Raw genomic sequence first — 17,394 nt, 5'->3', positions numbered from 1 at the left:
TAGCAAATTCTTGCAAGCAGGAATCACAGGGACTGTCCTTTAAATTTACAGCTCCCGTAGCAGATAACCCGAGGTAGACAAGCCTATTTAGGCTCATTGACATTTCATATTTTTGACAAACTTGCCATGTCAATCCCCAGCTCACCTGTTTTCACATCATTTCAAGAACAAAACAATAGTTAAAATGGCAGTGCTTCAAAATTAAAGCTCATTGAAAGATCCGTGGTGACATTGGAAACCTTTGCATAATTGGGGTTTAGATAAACAGGGGAGTTGACCTAACAAGCTTCAAAGTCTCTGATCAGGGTCTCAAGACTGGGAGCACAGATATCTAAGCACATAAAGATGTAAACATACCTAACCATTGGAGAAATCTGCCTCTGATTTCATTTAGAGAATTTTCCATTTTCATTTTTGCGTCAATGGAGTCACTCCCCATTTTTAAACAACCTAAAATGTTCCCTCCCTCTTCCTCCACATCAAACATAAGCTCCTTGTCTTTGCTTTCAAGTCCCTTCAACATTTAGCTGTTCCATCTCCCATCAGATCAGCTAATATATGAAGCTACCATCTGCCTTTACTCTGCCAGCAATGGCAGCTTCAATTGCCTGCTTGTCCTCTTCTCCATCAAGTACTACTATGCTTTCTCCCAGGCTATCCACTGTAGATGAGTAAAACTCCTCATCAAACTTGCAAAAGCTGTCACCTGGTCCCCTTTTAAATCCCACCACTGTTATATGCCTAAAAATTGCCACCAGCTGGCAATGGTTAGACAAGTGACAAGCTGTGATGTCTATGTTTCTGTTAAACTCTGTTCGGTTTGTTACATTATCCTCTCACTCATTCTTGCACATTTGTCTGTTTAGTCCATATATCACATCCTGTCTGACTATGAGCTGTCTGAGGCAGAGATTGTCTTTGTTGGCACGATGGGCCTTGATCGGGCTTCCTAAGAGCTACTGTAGTAATAATAATAATAATAATAATTAATAATGTAGTTGAGAGCTGATTAACTTTTAAAATTAAAAACCCAAACCGTATCATTTGAACCTGAATTTCCTCCAGTTTGACTCGATAAAACGTTGTTTGACATTATGTATGGGTATCTTAGATCCTTTAGGAATGGCACCATTGGAGTGGTTGTTTTTAGGGGTCGACAGTGAAACTTATCCCAGCACAAGGCCTGTGCGCCACTTGAATTCCACTTTAGCCCTTAGAATAGTGAGTTTCACTCATTGTTGTAAAACTTTGACTTCCTGAAACCACAGGTTCATATTCTGGCATCCTCTGAGATAGATCATTCGGGTGGCATGCAGTATACTGCGTGTATGAATTTTGATAAGACTTTAGAAACCAGATTAGTTGTGGACTTTGTGACACTTTTTATACAAGTAAAAGGTTAGTTCTAATGTCTGGGCCAAAAGTTCCCCTTTCCCTAATATTGTTCTGTGTGCCGTGTACTATTTGTCTACGGTCCTCTACCTCAGGCTGCGTTTCAGGGGTGGTGTATGCGTAGAGTTTGTGAAATGCAATTTTTATCTTTGGGGATAAAATGCACAATATAAATATAATGATATTGGATGTGACTGTTTCGCTGACTTCAGTGTCCTCGAAAGGAGAGCTTGCTCGCCAAGGCATTTCTGTATGTCAGAACCATTAAAGCTCTGTAGCTTTCATCCTGGCACCTATCAACAAATTTAATCCCCTGGCAAGAGAAAAGTCCTTTTGTGGTTCATAAAGTCTCTTTAACAACAAGAAAAACAATCATCATTCTCCAGATCCCAAACTAGAAACACACGGTTGTGTAGACTTAAAAGTTGCAAATATATATGATCCCAAAATTTCCAGATACCAGAAAGGAAACATGCACATTTATTGGAAATCATGGTCATCCCTCAGAATCAAATGTTTGAAAATAGGGAGAATATACTTTGTTTAGTCTACATTCTTATTCTTAGCTTGGTGTCACAAGGGGAAATGCTATGTAATGACTTGCACCAATCAAAGCCATTTCTTACTGGTTCAACTAAGCACATAACTTATGCTGATACTTGAGGAACTAATACAACTTTCAGTCAAATATTTTTGGCAGGTAAAGTATATCAAAATACAATTGTATAGTTACTTTTTATTGAATCCAGCAACAGTCTTTAAAGTTTAGCCAGGGTTTGGTTTTAAAACAAAGCTAAAAATCTTTCTTGAGTTTTTTTTCTCCTTTAGAGAGGAGATGGGGATTGAGATGCATCTTAAATAAATCACTCTTTAAGAAAAGATGTAGCATTTAGCTACTATTGTGTTCCTACTGAAATTTAAGAAATCTGAATATAGTAGCAGGTTATCCAAACATACTGGCAGTAAGTACACAATCTAGTATATTCTTTTCCTTTTCTGAGACTGGGAAAATGAGATGAACTCTCCATGTTGTTGACCACATTCATTTTAGTAGTTTTTAAATTATAAACTACTTGCTAGTATTATATAATAGAAAACCCAACCTCTAAAGTGTTTAAGAATGTTTACAATATTTGATATTGGTAAATAGATTTTTTGATTAAAATTATAGCATTTTAATATGTATTTTTCAGGTAAATTACTCTATACAATCATCATCCTACAAGAACCTTAAGTAAGTCAGGCGTGGGTTCATTTCTTCATTACACACAAACTATCAGAACAGTCAACTTGTTGCTTGGCAGTTAAGATTCTGCCAGCGATTAGTTATTGGTGAGAATTCTCACCGTTTCCTAAGCATATAGGTTATGATGTAGGAGATAATCTATTGTGCAGGCCTAGGTGAAGTGAATTCTAGCTTCATATCAATTCCGTTTGAGGCAATTAACTCTCTTCTGGTAGGAACTTTCCAAAATACGATCCTGATCTTACAAAGTTTACTCACTTCACTGACACTTATATGCAAATAGGCCCATTTAAGTCAGTGGAACTACCCATGTGAGTAAGGATTCTTTGTATGAGTAAGGATTGAAGAACAGGCTCTTTAATGTCTTTGAAAAAGCTAGCATAAGGCCCATGTCCCACATACAATCCTAAAAATGTAGGGCTGGAAGGGCCTTGAAAGATCATCAGGTCCAGCCCCTATGATGAGACAGGATCAAATATGCCAAGATCATCTCTGACAGGTGTTTGTCTAACTAGTTCTTAAAAATCTCCAATGACAGGGATTCCACAGCCGCTCTTGGAAGCCTATTCCAATGCTTAACTATCCTTATAGTTAGAACGCTTTTCCTAATATCAAACCAAAATCTCCCTTCCTGCAGATTAAGCTCATTACTTCTTGTCCCTACCTTCAGTGAACATGGAGACATGAACAACAACTGATCACTGTCAGCCCTTAACATATTTGAATACTATTCTCAGATTTCCTTGGTCATCTTTGTCCAAGATTAACATGCCCAGTTTTTTAACCCTTCCTCATAGGGCAGGTTTTCTAAAACTTTTTTATCACTGTCTCCAATTTGTCAAATTTGGCACCCAGAATTGGACACAGGACTCCAGTTTAGGCCTCAACTGTGCCAAATAGAGTGAGACAATTACCTCCCATGTCTAATGTACGACATTCCTAATGTTGATGTCTAATGTTGATCCACCCCAGAATGATATTAGCTTTTTTAGTAACTAGTATCAGGGGGTAGCCATGTTAGTCTCTATCCACAAAAACAACAAGAAAAATGGTGGTAACTATCCTTTCTGGAGAAAAGAGAAGTTAGTTGAGATGGGCTGGAGCTGTCGCTGCTGCTGCTGCTGCTGTTAAAGTCCAATCCCGTCTTCTAAGATGACAAAACGAGACAAATACACACAAAAGGGGAGAGAAAAGAACAAAAAGATAGAAAAAATGCAGCTTCTGTCTCTGGTGTTCACTTTGACTTGCAACCTCACTGCTGGAAAAACACAGGCACAGAACTATGGATTGGATGTATGGACTATAAGTGGATAGAAAGCTCACTAGATCATCGGACTCAGTGGGTGGTGATCAATGGCTCCTGTATTTGGCAGCCTGTATTAAGCAGCGTGCCCCAGGGGTCGGTCCAGGGACCGTTGTTGTTCAACATCTTCATTAATGATCTGGATGATGGGATGGATTGCACCCTCAGCAAATTCATGGATAACACTAAACTGGGGGGAGAGGTAGATATGCTGGAGGGTAGGGATAAGGCCCAAAGTGACGTAGACAAATTGGAGAATTGGTCCAAAAGAATTCTGATGAGGTTCAACACGGACAAGTGCAGAGTTCTGCACTTAGGACGGAAGAATCCCATGCGCTGGAGACTGACTGGCTAAGTGGAAGTTCCACAGAAAAGGACCTGGAGATTACAGTGGATGAGAAGCTGGAGATGAGTCAGCAGTGTGCCCTTGTTGCCAAGACGGCTAATTGCATATTGGGCTGCATTAGTAGGAACATTGCCAGCAGATCAAGGGAAGTGTTTATTCCCCTCTATTCGGCACTGGTGAGGCCACATCTAGCGTATTGCATCCTATTTTGATTCCCCTACTACAGAAAGGATGTGGACAAAGTGGAGAGAATCCAGTGGAAGTCAGCAAAAATGATTAGGGGGCTGGGGCACATGACTTACGAGGAGAGGCTCAGGGAACTGGGCTTGTTTAGTCTGCAGAAGAGAAGAGTGAGGGGGGATTTGATAGCAGCCTTCAACTACCTGAAGGCAGGTTCCAAAGAGGATAGAGCTAGGCTGTTCTCTGTGGTGGCAGATGACAGAACAAGGAGCGATGGTCTCAAGTTGTAGCGGGGGAGGTCTAGGTTGGATATTAGGAAAAACTATTTCACTAGGAGGGTGGTGAAGCACTGGAATGGGTTACCTAGGGAGGTGTGGAATCTCCATCCTTAGAGGTTTTTAAGGCCCAGCTTGACAAAGCCCTGGCTGGGATGATTTAGTTGGGGTTGGTCCTGCTTTGAGCAGGGTGTTGGACTAGATGACCTCATGAGGTCTCTTTCAACTCTAATCTTCTATGATTCTAGGATTCTTATCAGCCATTCTGAGACCTGACAAACTTGTACCAATATTAGGCTGTTTAGGTCATTTAGTTGCCTCTCTAGTCACAGGATCACAGCAGTGTACTTAGCCAATTAAGTAGGACTCTTATTAAACAGAAGGCAAAAAGAGAGAGAGAGGAAACAAAGGAAATAAGATGGGGAAGGAAAAGTTCACGGGAGGGAGGGAGAAGACAAAGTCTCCCATTCCAGGTGGTGTTTGGGTTTTAGCCAGAGCCAGTGGAGGTGGTGGTGTCATCTGGGTCCTTCTCTCTCTCCTGGTCTGGTTAGGACATCTCTCAGGAATCAGGATTATGACACGGAAGGCCTGGGGTCCCAGGAAATCGTAAGGGTGGCAGCCAGGATGATAAAGGATACTGCAGCGGTTGTTGGCAGACAGTTGCTGTTTCTGTTAATTTTTCCCAAAAATCTTTTGTTTTTAAGAACTCCAGAAGTGAGTGTTGGGTAAAATAGTCCATCCTCTCATTATTTTGTCCACCAGTGGGCCTATTTGCCAACACATCAGTTTTGGTTCATTAATTTCCAGTCCTCTACTTTTCTTATTTACCAGTCATAATCTTAACATGGTCCTTGAGTGGTATCAGTAAAACCCCTTTCTGTTCACATTAATTCAGTCCTCCTGTCTCCTCCTTCACCTTTTCTTGAACAATTTTATCTAACAAGCCATTGTGACAATCTATGAACTTTCACTCATTTTTTTTTACAGTTGAGCTTATAATTAGGAAAAATTTGTTGGTCCTGTTATCACAACAGGTCCCTATCTCTGTGGGTACTTTAATATAAGCCATAATAGTTTTTATATCAGTGCCTACCTGTCTGTATCTATATTACTTTTTTTGCTGGACTTTTAGTAATATGTGATGCCGTTGGAAAAAGTCCAATTTTTCTCAAAGTATATTAATCAGTACCTTATTTGCTAAGGACCAAAACTGCATTTTTTAATTTTCTTGAGATCAAGTCTAGTTGGTGATCAAAGAAACTCTATGTAAAGTTACTTTGCAGTAAATATCACAATGTCACCTATTGCTAGCCGTATTAACTCTATTTTTTCAAGTGTGTGAGAGAGCTTCATTCACATTTTATAATTTACTTGCTATCCAAACATGCTTGTCACTGGCTTCCTAGTAGGATAACCACAGGATGAGACCATAGGAGATGCCATTTAAACATTTGTGTTTATTGTTAGAAAAATACTGAGTTGCAGTAGGTCATTGATTTGACCTTTTCTGTTCTTGGGAAATAGCAGAAGGGAGAACAGAATCAAGCAGCAGACAGAAGGTAGCAATTTATCATTTTAACTCACAGGAACCTCTTTCATTCCTCTTTTCTGTGTATCTCCATGCTCACGGAGGAAATCCGTGTCAAAATGGATCTTTAAGATATGAGTTATCTTTGTTTTTCTAAAAGGAACAAAAGCCTGACTTGACAACAAGCTGGAGCAATGCACTTTAGTGAAAGACAAACCTCAGAATTGCAGATGATGTCAACAATTTGACAGTGCAGTGGAGTGACATGAATAAAGTTCAGAATTAACTTGTGTAGTTCACCAGCCTGTAGGGAGCATTGGTTCTGTATTGCTTTAAATGGAAAATTAAAGTTTTATTTCCATGAGGTACATTCAAGTTTCTGCTCAGGAAATGCTGTAGAGGGCAGCATGACTACACCAGAAGACAACAAACATACTCCAGTAACTAAATAGACCTTGCATTGGAAAAAGTGGTGACAATCTCAGACGGAAAAATCCAAGCACAAGATTACGCCAGCTTCAGTTCCAGGATGTATGGGAAGCTGCTAGGGAAGAAAGTGAGATGGACTGGACTGCAGTGTCATCATTATTCCATGCTGGGAAAGCCTGGCTCAGCATTTTTTATTTTCTCTGGAATTGTCTAGGAGTTGGCTGAGAGCAAGTTGGCTGAACCTCAGTCTGTATACAGCAGAGATGATACTGGTCGGTTCGCAGAACTTTCAAGAAGAGAGATGAGAGCAATATCTGCTCCTTCTGTTGGGAGGGTGGCTCTACCTATTGCTAGTGAGATTTGCAATATGGGAAAACTTTGGGATTGTGCCACGATTCTCAAATTCTTCAAGTCACTGTCTTTCCACACCACACTGGACAAAGACTATACTGCACATCACTGATGCTGGCATGAAAAGCAATCTACATCCACACTGCAGGCGTTCCCTGTTGCCACCCCCTGCAGAGACTTTCCCCACTGCTGGAGTCTTTCCTTGTGGAGGGAAGGGCTCCAGCAGTGGGGAGCTACTGGAGTCTTTCCCTGCTGCCTCGCCCCCTCCGCCAGAGTCTTTCTCCACTGCCAGAGTCTTTTCCAGCATGGGGAAAGGCTCCTCCAGCAGGGAGGGTAGCGGGACATGACAAGCCTAAAAATAGCAGTGTAAACAGGGAGGCAGGCTTGGGTGAGTAGACAGCTTTATAGGGTATGTACTAGTGTACATACGCACGCCCTTTAGGTGTGTCTCTACTCTATTCGATGCATGCATGAGCTCTACATGCCACCAGAAGAAGCATGCAGTGTCGATGTATCTGTAGAGGAGACAGCCTAGTGCACTGCGCCGTGCAGCCTCCCTTTACTCTCCATAGCAGCTGCCAGAAGGAGATTACAGAAGATGGAGCCTGAGAAGCCCCAGACCTTTGGGGTTCTTTTTCCTAAGCACCCACTAGCTGAAGGCTCTGAAAGTTGTCTGGGCCTTCCAGCCACCTGACTTGACCCAAAGGAATGGACCCAGAGCACTGGACTCAGAAGGATCTTCACAGGTTCCTCATATCACAATCACTCAACTCTGAAACTTGCGCTCTGGATTTTCATTTTCCTGTACTGTCATTGGTTGTTGGGCCCTCATCGTTCGACCTCTCTCCTACCATTATGACCCTTCAGCTGCCCCCCGAACTCTCCCTGTCCATTGCACTCCTCTCCTGTATTCTCTCCCCGTAATTACTTTCCCATTTTTTCCTCTCTCACAATGTATTTCCCTCTTCTTTACATTCCTCTATATTATTCCCAGAAACTGTTCTCCCCACCACTCCTCTCTTCCATCTCAACCTCAGGGAGTGCATAACCTAAACAAACAGTTCCCGCCAAACTGACCTGGAGCAATATATATAAAACAGTCTGATCACTCTCCTGCCTCCACATGAGACTCAGGCACAACTCTTTACTCTTGGTCCCAGCAGTGCGGTCTCATAGAATCCTCCTCCTGCACAGGGCTTTCTGAGCTCTTTTGGAGGCCCAGGCTCAGCTGCAGAAAGCAAGAGAGAGGCAGTATCTTCAGAAGACAAACTCTTCTGCCCTATGTTGTTTGCATGTTGTAGCCATGTTTGTCCCACGATATGAGACGCACGTGGTGAGTGAGGTAATATCTTCATTGGACCAACTTCTGTTCATGAGAGACCAGCTGAAGAAGAGCTCTGTGGAGCTCGAAAGCTTGTCTCTTTTACCAACGAAAGTTGGTTCAATAAAAGATGTTACCTTACCCATCTTGTCTATCTCTTCTGCCCTAGTGACACAAGAGCCAGCAGAACATTAGCTCTCCCAGTGCTTCCACTAGCAACAGCCAATGATTTTGACTGATTATCACCTGTCTGCCCTTCCCCACTTTGCCCTCTCACCTGGATCCTTAACTTCTCCTTCCTTTTCCCCATACTTCTCCCATCCCACCATTATGAACTCATGCTCTCTGTATAACTCATCACATACCTAACCTATGTACATATGTCAACCTTGAATGTTGGTCAGTGTTGCTGAGGTTTTAACATGAGGCAGAAGAAAGTTCCTTGTGATGATGTGGAGTGCTAGCATGTTTCTACTGACAGTGATATGTGGGCATTAGCTTATACTGTCCCATAAACTTTACCATTTAGGGGATGTCATACTTAGCCAATCCCTAACCCAAGTCTTTTTAAAAAATGGTCACATCCAATCTGCACATCCAAGCTTTTCTTTTTTCTCCCAGTGTGTTTCCCTTTGTTTTAATTAATTTTCCTCCCATGATTTTGGAGCAGTCACACAGACTTACAGCAAATAATATATATACAATTTCATACGTAGGTGCTGGAACTAGGGATGCTGGGGAGCTGCCGCACCCCCTGGCTTGAAGTGGTTTCCGTCATATCCAGGTTTACAGTTTGGTTCAATGGCTCTCAGCACCCCCACTATACAAATTATTCCAGCATCCCTGATTTCATAGCAGAATAACCTGTGGATTCTGGTTTTCATGCTTTGTTAATATTTATTAAGGTTTTCAACTCATTTTATTCCTTCTGGAAAGCCTTACAAAAGTGTTCCTTATCCAGTAATGAAGGAATAAAATACCAGAACTATCACAACTTTTAAAGATAATTCCTGAAGCAGATGTTCACAAACAGACAACTTTTATTAAAATAACAGTGGGAAAGAGTTTGCTTTTGTTTGTTTGGCCCTGGAGGAAATTAAAAAGCCTTTCTATAATTCTGATTATAACTTCAAGTGTGGGTTTTATTGTTCCAATGATGTGGTTGTATGAAGGATGGAAACCTTTAGGGTTTAAAACCTGTTTTAAAAAGCTGTAAATTGAACTGTCCATGTTAATGTTAGGAAAACGGGTCCCATGGCAGTTTTCTCTTCTAGAAGTTCTAAAATGCTGAATGTGTAGGTCTGCTCTGATAACTAACTATATAAAAATGGCACCCTCTTAATCAACACATTGACTCCTTGGAATATCTACTGACTTGTGACCAAAAAAAAGTACCCTTACTGCTAACTTTTGTTAACTCTGCAGAGCCAGTACAGCTAAGAGAGAGGAAAGTGGATTCTATTCTTTTTTGTGCATTATCCACAAAAATGTTCATTGGAGCTTTGCCATTGATTCCAATTAACCATAAGGGCCTGATCCAAAGATCATTGATATCCATGGGAAGATGCCACTGGGTTTGCACTGTTGTCACTGTCTTCAAGCTGTGCCCTCAATGAGGTTGCACTACTGAGTAGTGTAGATGAAAGTATAATGGCAAAACCTTTATTACTGGCGATGATGTGCGAAAAGGAAAGAACTCAGCTTGACTTTCAGGTCATAGAATGAGATTGAAGGACAGGCACTTAGAAAAAAAAGTTGTGGGTGTTTTTGTTTTGTTTTGTTTTAACCTGGAAGACAGTGAGAGATAAGAAACACCTACAATGCCATTTTTATGGAGTCATTTTTCAGAGTAGAACCACACTTGTAAAATAAGCTTTCAGAGAACACCTCCAGAAATATGAATGAGTGGATTTTCTTTTAATGGATGTATGTTGATTCGTCTTGCTGAGCACAAGACCTAACACTTTGCTGATGATGACTGAAGGGAAGGTGAGATCGAGTGCACTGTGCACAAGACTAGGAACTTTTGAGTTCTAATTCCAGCTCTAACTGTAAATCTCCGTGTGGCCTTGGGAAAGTCACTTTACTGATCTATCTCAGTTACTTTATCTGTAAAGCTGGGATAATATCAATTTATCCACCTGTCTGTCTAGTGCGGGGGGGGGGGGGGGGGGGGGGGGGGGGGGGGGGGGGGGGGGGGGGGGCGGGGGGGAGTGTGAGACTTCCAGATCCCAGAGATTAAAATATATTTGTAGAAAATACAGTTTAGTAAGAATTTGAACTAGGAAGCTACATTTAACAGAAATGTAGCTGTGACATAACAGTGTAAAATGTTCTTAAGTTAGTTTGTGAATAGAGGATGCTAATAACTGACTAGCATAATTTTTACCCTGCAGGAGTTGAGAATACAGGTTTATAGTTACATAAATGTTTAATTATAACTAATAAAATATTGACTTACTGATCTCAATGGCATGCTGCTAAGTTTGGAAATTGTTCTTGAATGCTCACCAAAACCTAGTATTAAAATCCATTTTGTTTACGTAGAAGGCTTAAAAAACAGAACAGAACAGAGAGTTGAGAGATACTGTTAAAACTGATGTGAAAACCATTGCATTACCAATACTTGTGAAACAGGAGGCAACACGAGAGGACAGGCAGAAGTGGGGCCCAGTCCTGCAAAGTGTTGAACATCTGTTGTGCAGCCTTACCTCTCAGTGAAGTCACTGTTGGTGTTCAGAACCCAGAGCTGAGTGAATAAAGGAGTCTTCAGTTAAGTGGCAATTTCCACAAGTTGACAAAAATTGTTTCAAATTGGACTGAAAACAAACATTTTTGGTGAATCAAAAAGTCAAAACAAATTTTTTGTTTGGGTGAAGTGAAACATTACATTTTCTCTCAATCATTTTAAAACATTTTTGAATTATTTAAAAGTAAAATCAAAGAAATTTTTCAATCAAAAAGTCATTTGAAACCAGCAAATAAAAATGTTTAATTTTTAAAATGTCAAAACAAAATGTATTGATTTTTTTTTCAGAATTTTTTTTGGAAATGAACAATTCAGTGAAATCAACATGGATTTCTAAAACATTTCACTGAACCTGCATTTTTTGCTCAAAAGGTTTTGTCTTTAAAATGTTGTTCAACTCGTCAAGTGCTTTGTAGGATCAGGCCTATATTTTGCTTTCTGTATGACCCATTATGTGGGTCATAAATAGGAAAAAGAATCTTAAATTAAAGATTTCTGCCAACGCACCTGTTACATGCTCCTTTGCACAGGATTCCATTAGCTCTTTACCGTGTGATCCTAACTTACTGAACAGCTACTCAACTCAAGGAGCATACATTAATACATGCATACCAGTGGAGGCTGGTGACCTTGGAAGTGGGGCAGCAAAACTGACACACGGCATATTCAGAACCATGTGTCAGGTTAGCTTCCCCACTTCCAGCAGCCACCAGCCTCCACTGGTGTGCATGTATTAATGTGTACGCCTTGCGTTGAGTAGCTGTTCAGTAAGCTAGGATCACAGGGTAATGAATTACCTGATTCAAAATGGGCAGGGATTACCATATTTACCCAGGAGAACCTCTACTTCTGGAAGATTCAGCAATAAGTATTGACAAAACTATATTTTTATACATAGGTATTAGATCTGGACTGATTCCAGACTCTGGAAACTGAATCCCTTAAGATTCTGATTTCCGTGTCTGACCCAGGCCCAAAAAAGCTTATTTTCTGGTTTGGATACAAATGGAAACTTGTGAAAGTGGTTGATCTTGTGAGACTTCCATCACATAAGAGGATCAAATTAATGCAAGGTCATCTGATCTCACAAGATTTGTGCCATTTTGGCCCAGAATTGCCAAGGACAGTTCATGAGATTTTGGCAAACCCTAGCTCTGATTTAGACTCATATCTAGATTCTAGTCTAGATCTGACCTGGTTCTGGATCTGAATACTGCCTCTTTAGTCCACTTTTAGTATTTTTGTTTTCTGAAAATATTTTAACTGCTTTTTTTAAAATTCTTTTTTATATAAGTGGAGTCTTCTGTCAAAAGTAGTTAAGATAAAAGGAAGCAGAGAACTCATGAAAACTTGGACCTGATACTGATCTCATGTACATTAATGTAAATCAGGTGTCACTCCATTGACTTCAATAACCTTCCAGTTTTAAACCAATGAGATTAGAATCTGATCCAAATTGTTTATCAAAACCAGGATAGATTTTAATTCATGACATCATTATTTATAATGATAATTCTTTTCAATTTGCAGATGGGCTTCTTTCGCAGGAGATACAAAGAAATCATTGAGGCTGAGAAGAACAGGAAGGAGAATGAAGATAGTTGGGACTGGGTCCAGAAAAATCAATGAACTGCCAGAAAAAAGGGTTATGTGACACACACTTGCTAGCCTATTGGTCCTGCTCTTGTATCTTCCATATGTGGAAGAAGGAATCTTCTCCAGATTTTTCGGAGGCCCTGTTAATGCTGTGTTCTTTATCATCCTAACAAGCTAGGGAACATATCCTGAGGCAACCACTGCAGCCATGTCCGGTGACTGGAGCGATTTACATTTCCTGTAAGAGTTGAACTTTGAACTTTGGTAACCAAGCTGCAGTGCAGAGCAATATTTATGAATCCAACATATGTGGTATACCCTCAGGGGAAGACTGATACCTAAAAGTATTTTTATAAATATAAGCTTTTTATACTGATTATGTCTTTATATTTGTATCGATGTTTTATTGTTTCTATTGAATAGCTATATAGTTCACTCAAGCACTGATATCTGGCTAAAACCTTGGAAATACATATATGTATATATAAATCTTATTGTACTTTTGAACTTCAATGCAAAAAAAAAAAAGACTTTCAGATGAAACTAGCTGAAAAACCTCACATAGCAAATCCACAAGGCTTTGTAATGTATATAGACCATTTAATGGCAATAAGCCAGTCTTTTCACATTTTTTAAGCTGAAGTTGACTTTTGAGTTATGAGCTAAAGAAACCTAAAGTATTACTCACATATGATTTTCTGCATTTGAATTTATCCGTTACTAATCTGAGCTGTGGAAAACAATTACTCACAGCCAAGTAACAAGAATTATAGTTCCACATTGCCTCTTGTATTTCAGGAATATAACCTTTTAATCACAGGGCATATTGCACTGAAGAAAGCAGTGAAGAATGTCTTCCTGTGGCCAACTCTGTCTCCCACATCTGTAAACCTTTGACAATAGGCAAGATTTGGGCAATCAAGATACTGCAAGGATATAATTGGGCCAACCACTAAGGCATCAACTAATTACCTTGTGTTAAAAATGGGATTAGTTATATAAAAGTTCATGATATAAAAGATGGTCTTTGATATTGTTAATGGTCATAATCTGTTTCACATGTTGCTGTCCAAGCTATGTGATACATAGGCTAAAAGGTCTGACCATTATGCCTGCCATCTAAATTTTATACATCCAAGTTACAAGATTGTTTACATGATAATATTTAGAATAATGGCCATATTAGATAGATGAGCAAGTTAGATGTATTTCTAAATCTTGAGGTTTCATATTTGGATGCCTTTAATACTAGCTGTCATCCTTCATCTAGTATTAAAAACTGAGTTGAATTCTGGCACAGGCCTTGCTAAAATGCAGACCCTCACTCTCAAATAATTCTTCAGCAGATTTCTTACTGGGCTGGAAGAAACTCTGTGCTAATGAATTCAGCCATGTTCATACAAAGAGCTGTCTGGTATCTGGCTAGAAGTAGTGCTACTGGTACACCACCGGTTTATAGACGTTATTAGTCTGCTTCTGCTCTTACATTTCAGCAGAATACATCAGGAGCACTTCCATTGACATGCTGGTGTAAAATCAATGTAAGGGAGAGGAGAATCAAGCCCTGTGTGTTAGAAGGAGATGAAAAAGGAGCAAGATCATGACTGGTGTCTTACTGCGGCATGATGAAAGAGTACTGCAGGAACACCAAAGACCTGAATGCAAAGAATAAACAAGAAATCTGCATGCGTACTTGTCTGATCCTTACACTTGTGAAAAGGCATTTTCTTTGCAAATTCACTATCATTTCCAACTACAGAATATGAACCGTGTCCATACTTGTGCATTTTTTATGTGCCCTTATTATTTGGATGCAGGTTGATACTTCATGTAGCAACTTTATCTATCTTAACTTCTAAGGAAGGAGACAGAGATAATGTTGTATCCACTCTAAACTTTGTCACTGAAGGGCCTTCTTATCTATGTCGGATTGGAAGTATGTTCAGCTGCATTTCCCAAAATGATGACAGAAGTATAAATAAGACAGATTTAGGTCTTGTCTACTCTTACAGCGCTGCGGTGGCACAACTGCCCTGAGGTAGTCCACCTCCCCAAGAATTGTCTACGCCAGGGGTCAGGTCAGTATAACTACATCGCTCTGGAGTGTGGGGATTTTCCACACCCCTGGGTGACGTGGTTATACTGACATACGTTGGTAATGTAGACCAAGCCTCGGTGTAGCACATGACCACATAGCCAGAACATGAAAGGATCCAGTAAGCAAGAACATTGCTATGATCACTTATAGAAAGCTACAAATTATTTTTTAATGAGCACAAAGCCAAAGGATAATTGTCTCCTATTGCACTATTTAGTATCCTAGACTTGAGCCAAATTCATCCCTGGTATAATTCCACTGACTTCAAAGTACTTTTGCCAGGAGTGTATTTGGCTACATGTGTCTGTTTGTACTGATAAAGTACTGAAGAAGGCTACAGACTGAGAAAGGTGTGTTGTTGTAAGGGACTGGATAGAAGAGAGAGAATAGATGCAGTATAAGGGATTGCCTAGGTCAAGTCAAGATATGGAGGGAAGGAGAGAGATCCTTATTTAATAATAAAGATATTTAATATGTCTCTTGACTCATACAAAATGATGTTGTTTGGCTAGATTAGTGACAATATACCATAAATAATCAAATCATAGAGGATCTTAGCTGCTGTGTGATGTTAGGTATTTTGTGGTTCAGATGTCACAAAAGGTTTAGTTTTTCTATATGAGCTCATCATGAATTTCTCTATCAGTTTCTTGGCACGTTCCACTGTGACTGCTCCCTAGTTCCACTTAGGATGGTAAGATTTACCCATGAAATACACTAGGACACAGCATATTTAAAAATAATAAATTCAAATTTCATTAAACCGACAGGTTTTGATCAAGTATCAGTTGGTTTTAATCAACTTCTGAAAAGAAAACCAAACCCTTATGAAAACGTAGTACACTTCAAATACGTATATAAAGTAGATATGTGCTAAAGGTGTGCTGTTTTTTTCACAAGGAAGCACAAAGATATAAATCACTTAGGGCTGTTTCTGCCATGATCAGGGTGCCCCCTTAGAGGTGTCAAGCACCCTTGACTCTCCTTTACAGTCAGAGAAAGATTTGAGACAAAACTCAGTGAATAAAATTCACCTCTGCGCAGAGGGCTAGTGTGGGGCCTATGCACTGCTTAACACCTAGCAAATAAGTGATAAGAGTGCTTAGGTCTTGCCTTAGGGCAAAGGTGATGGGGGAAGAGATGACTTCTTAAACGCTGCTGCAGGAATGGCACCCAATATATAGGGTAACAAAATCCTTACTACTTTGAAATGTAAACAAATAGTGAAGGACCCTCTTTGAAATCAAGAATGTTCAGGTAAATGGAATTGGCTCAAAGTGCAAAGGCTGCGTTTGATAATGCTTAGTGCCATCTTTCTTTGAATGTCTTCTGTTTATGGGCACATTTTGGAATCTTGCACAATTTTCAGGCATGATATTATCTATGTGACAATGGAATATATATGTTGTTTTCACTAAAGGATTTAAGGGAATCATAGACCTAACTTCTGCCTTCATTTAAATTCATACGCTCAGTGGGATTGCTTGGATGTAAATGAGGGTAGGAATTGGCTCACACTGTACATTGATTAAACTGGCATGAAGAGTGTAACTGCTTTGGAGCATGAAATTGCATATACAGCAGGGTACCTGCACCATTTTCACTCTTTTTTTTTTCTTTTAAAATTTCACTCCTTGTGTATTGTAAAATTGTAAATTTCTTTTTGTGAATTTTTGGTGGAAGAATGTGTTTCACTATTATCAGTGTCACCTGTATTTAGAAGCTAGGTGTGCATCTGTATTCTGATTCACTTGCACTGTTTTGGAAATGTCAGGTTTACAAAACTACAACTTTTTTGGGGAATAAAAAGTGGCTACAAAATTATTCTAATAACATGACTATTCTTATCGCTTTTGTCCAACTCAAATATTTTGCTTTTGATTAGTTAAAAACATTTCCTAATTGCGTACCCACTTATTTATTTATTTTTGGTATTGGTAGCCTTTTATTGAAGTCTATGCATGTTTTAAATCAGGATTAGGCTCCGATCCTACGAACCCTTATGTAGTTAATTTTACTAACCTGAGTAAAGTTAAGCAAGCCACAGGCACAAGTGTTTGCAGGATTGGGTTCAAAGTTTGAATGTTTTGCATTACTGTTAATACTCTTTGAAATTTAAGGTAATCTTCTATATTTATTTGATGAAAAACTGGGAATTTGACTACATTATGGTAAATCCAATGAAACGATAAAGCCCATTGCCATTAATTTTATGCTTGATAGTATCACATTAGCTTCATCAAACCAAACTCATTCCGGAGAACTGGCCGCTCAGAAAGGACAACTCTGTCAATGGAGCAATATTTTAGTTAAGTATGAACTTGGATGAATTTTAAAAATTATTGTAGTGTGCTTGTCAAGACTTATACTTTAGTCCAGATTTAGGAAAATTGTGAATCTAAAAGCAAGATTTTCTTTAGCTCAATCCACCCTTCTCCCTTCGATATCATAGTATATGAGTAAAAACTGTTTTTGTCTGGCTTATCAAGCCAGTTTACTCGTTTGGTTGCCCTGTTTGTCCTTTCATTTCTATTACTTTTTTTTTTTTTTTTTTTTTTACTTTTCTTTCTCTGGGTTTCA

General features: G+C 39.5%; 1 protein-coding gene across 3 annotated transcripts in view; it reads left to right on the top strand.

Annotated features, from left to right (window-relative positions):
• ITGA9 (integrin subunit alpha 9) overlaps positions 1-16,644 on the top strand; it is a 291,928-nt gene extending 275,284 nt beyond the window's left edge. For all 3 annotated transcript variants that reach the window (XM_007057218.4, XM_043540653.1, XM_043540651.1), the window contains one exon: positions 12,651-16,644. In XM_007057218.4, coding sequence (XP_007057280.2) covers positions 12,651-12,749 — 99 coding nt within the window. In that variant the 3' untranslated portion in view covers positions 12,750-16,644. The remainder of the gene's footprint in view (positions 1-12,650) is intronic.
• The last annotated feature ends 750 nt before the right edge of the window (positions 16,645-17,394 follow it).

Source organism: Chelonia mydas, chromosome 2, assembly GCF_015237465.2.
Source record: "Chelonia mydas isolate rCheMyd1 chromosome 2, rCheMyd1.pri.v2, whole genome shotgun sequence".
NCBI lineage: Eukaryota > Metazoa > Chordata > Testudines > Cheloniidae > Chelonia > Chelonia mydas.
The sequence above is the reverse complement of the archived record's forward strand: the minus strand, read 5'-3'. Positions and strand labels throughout refer to the sequence as shown.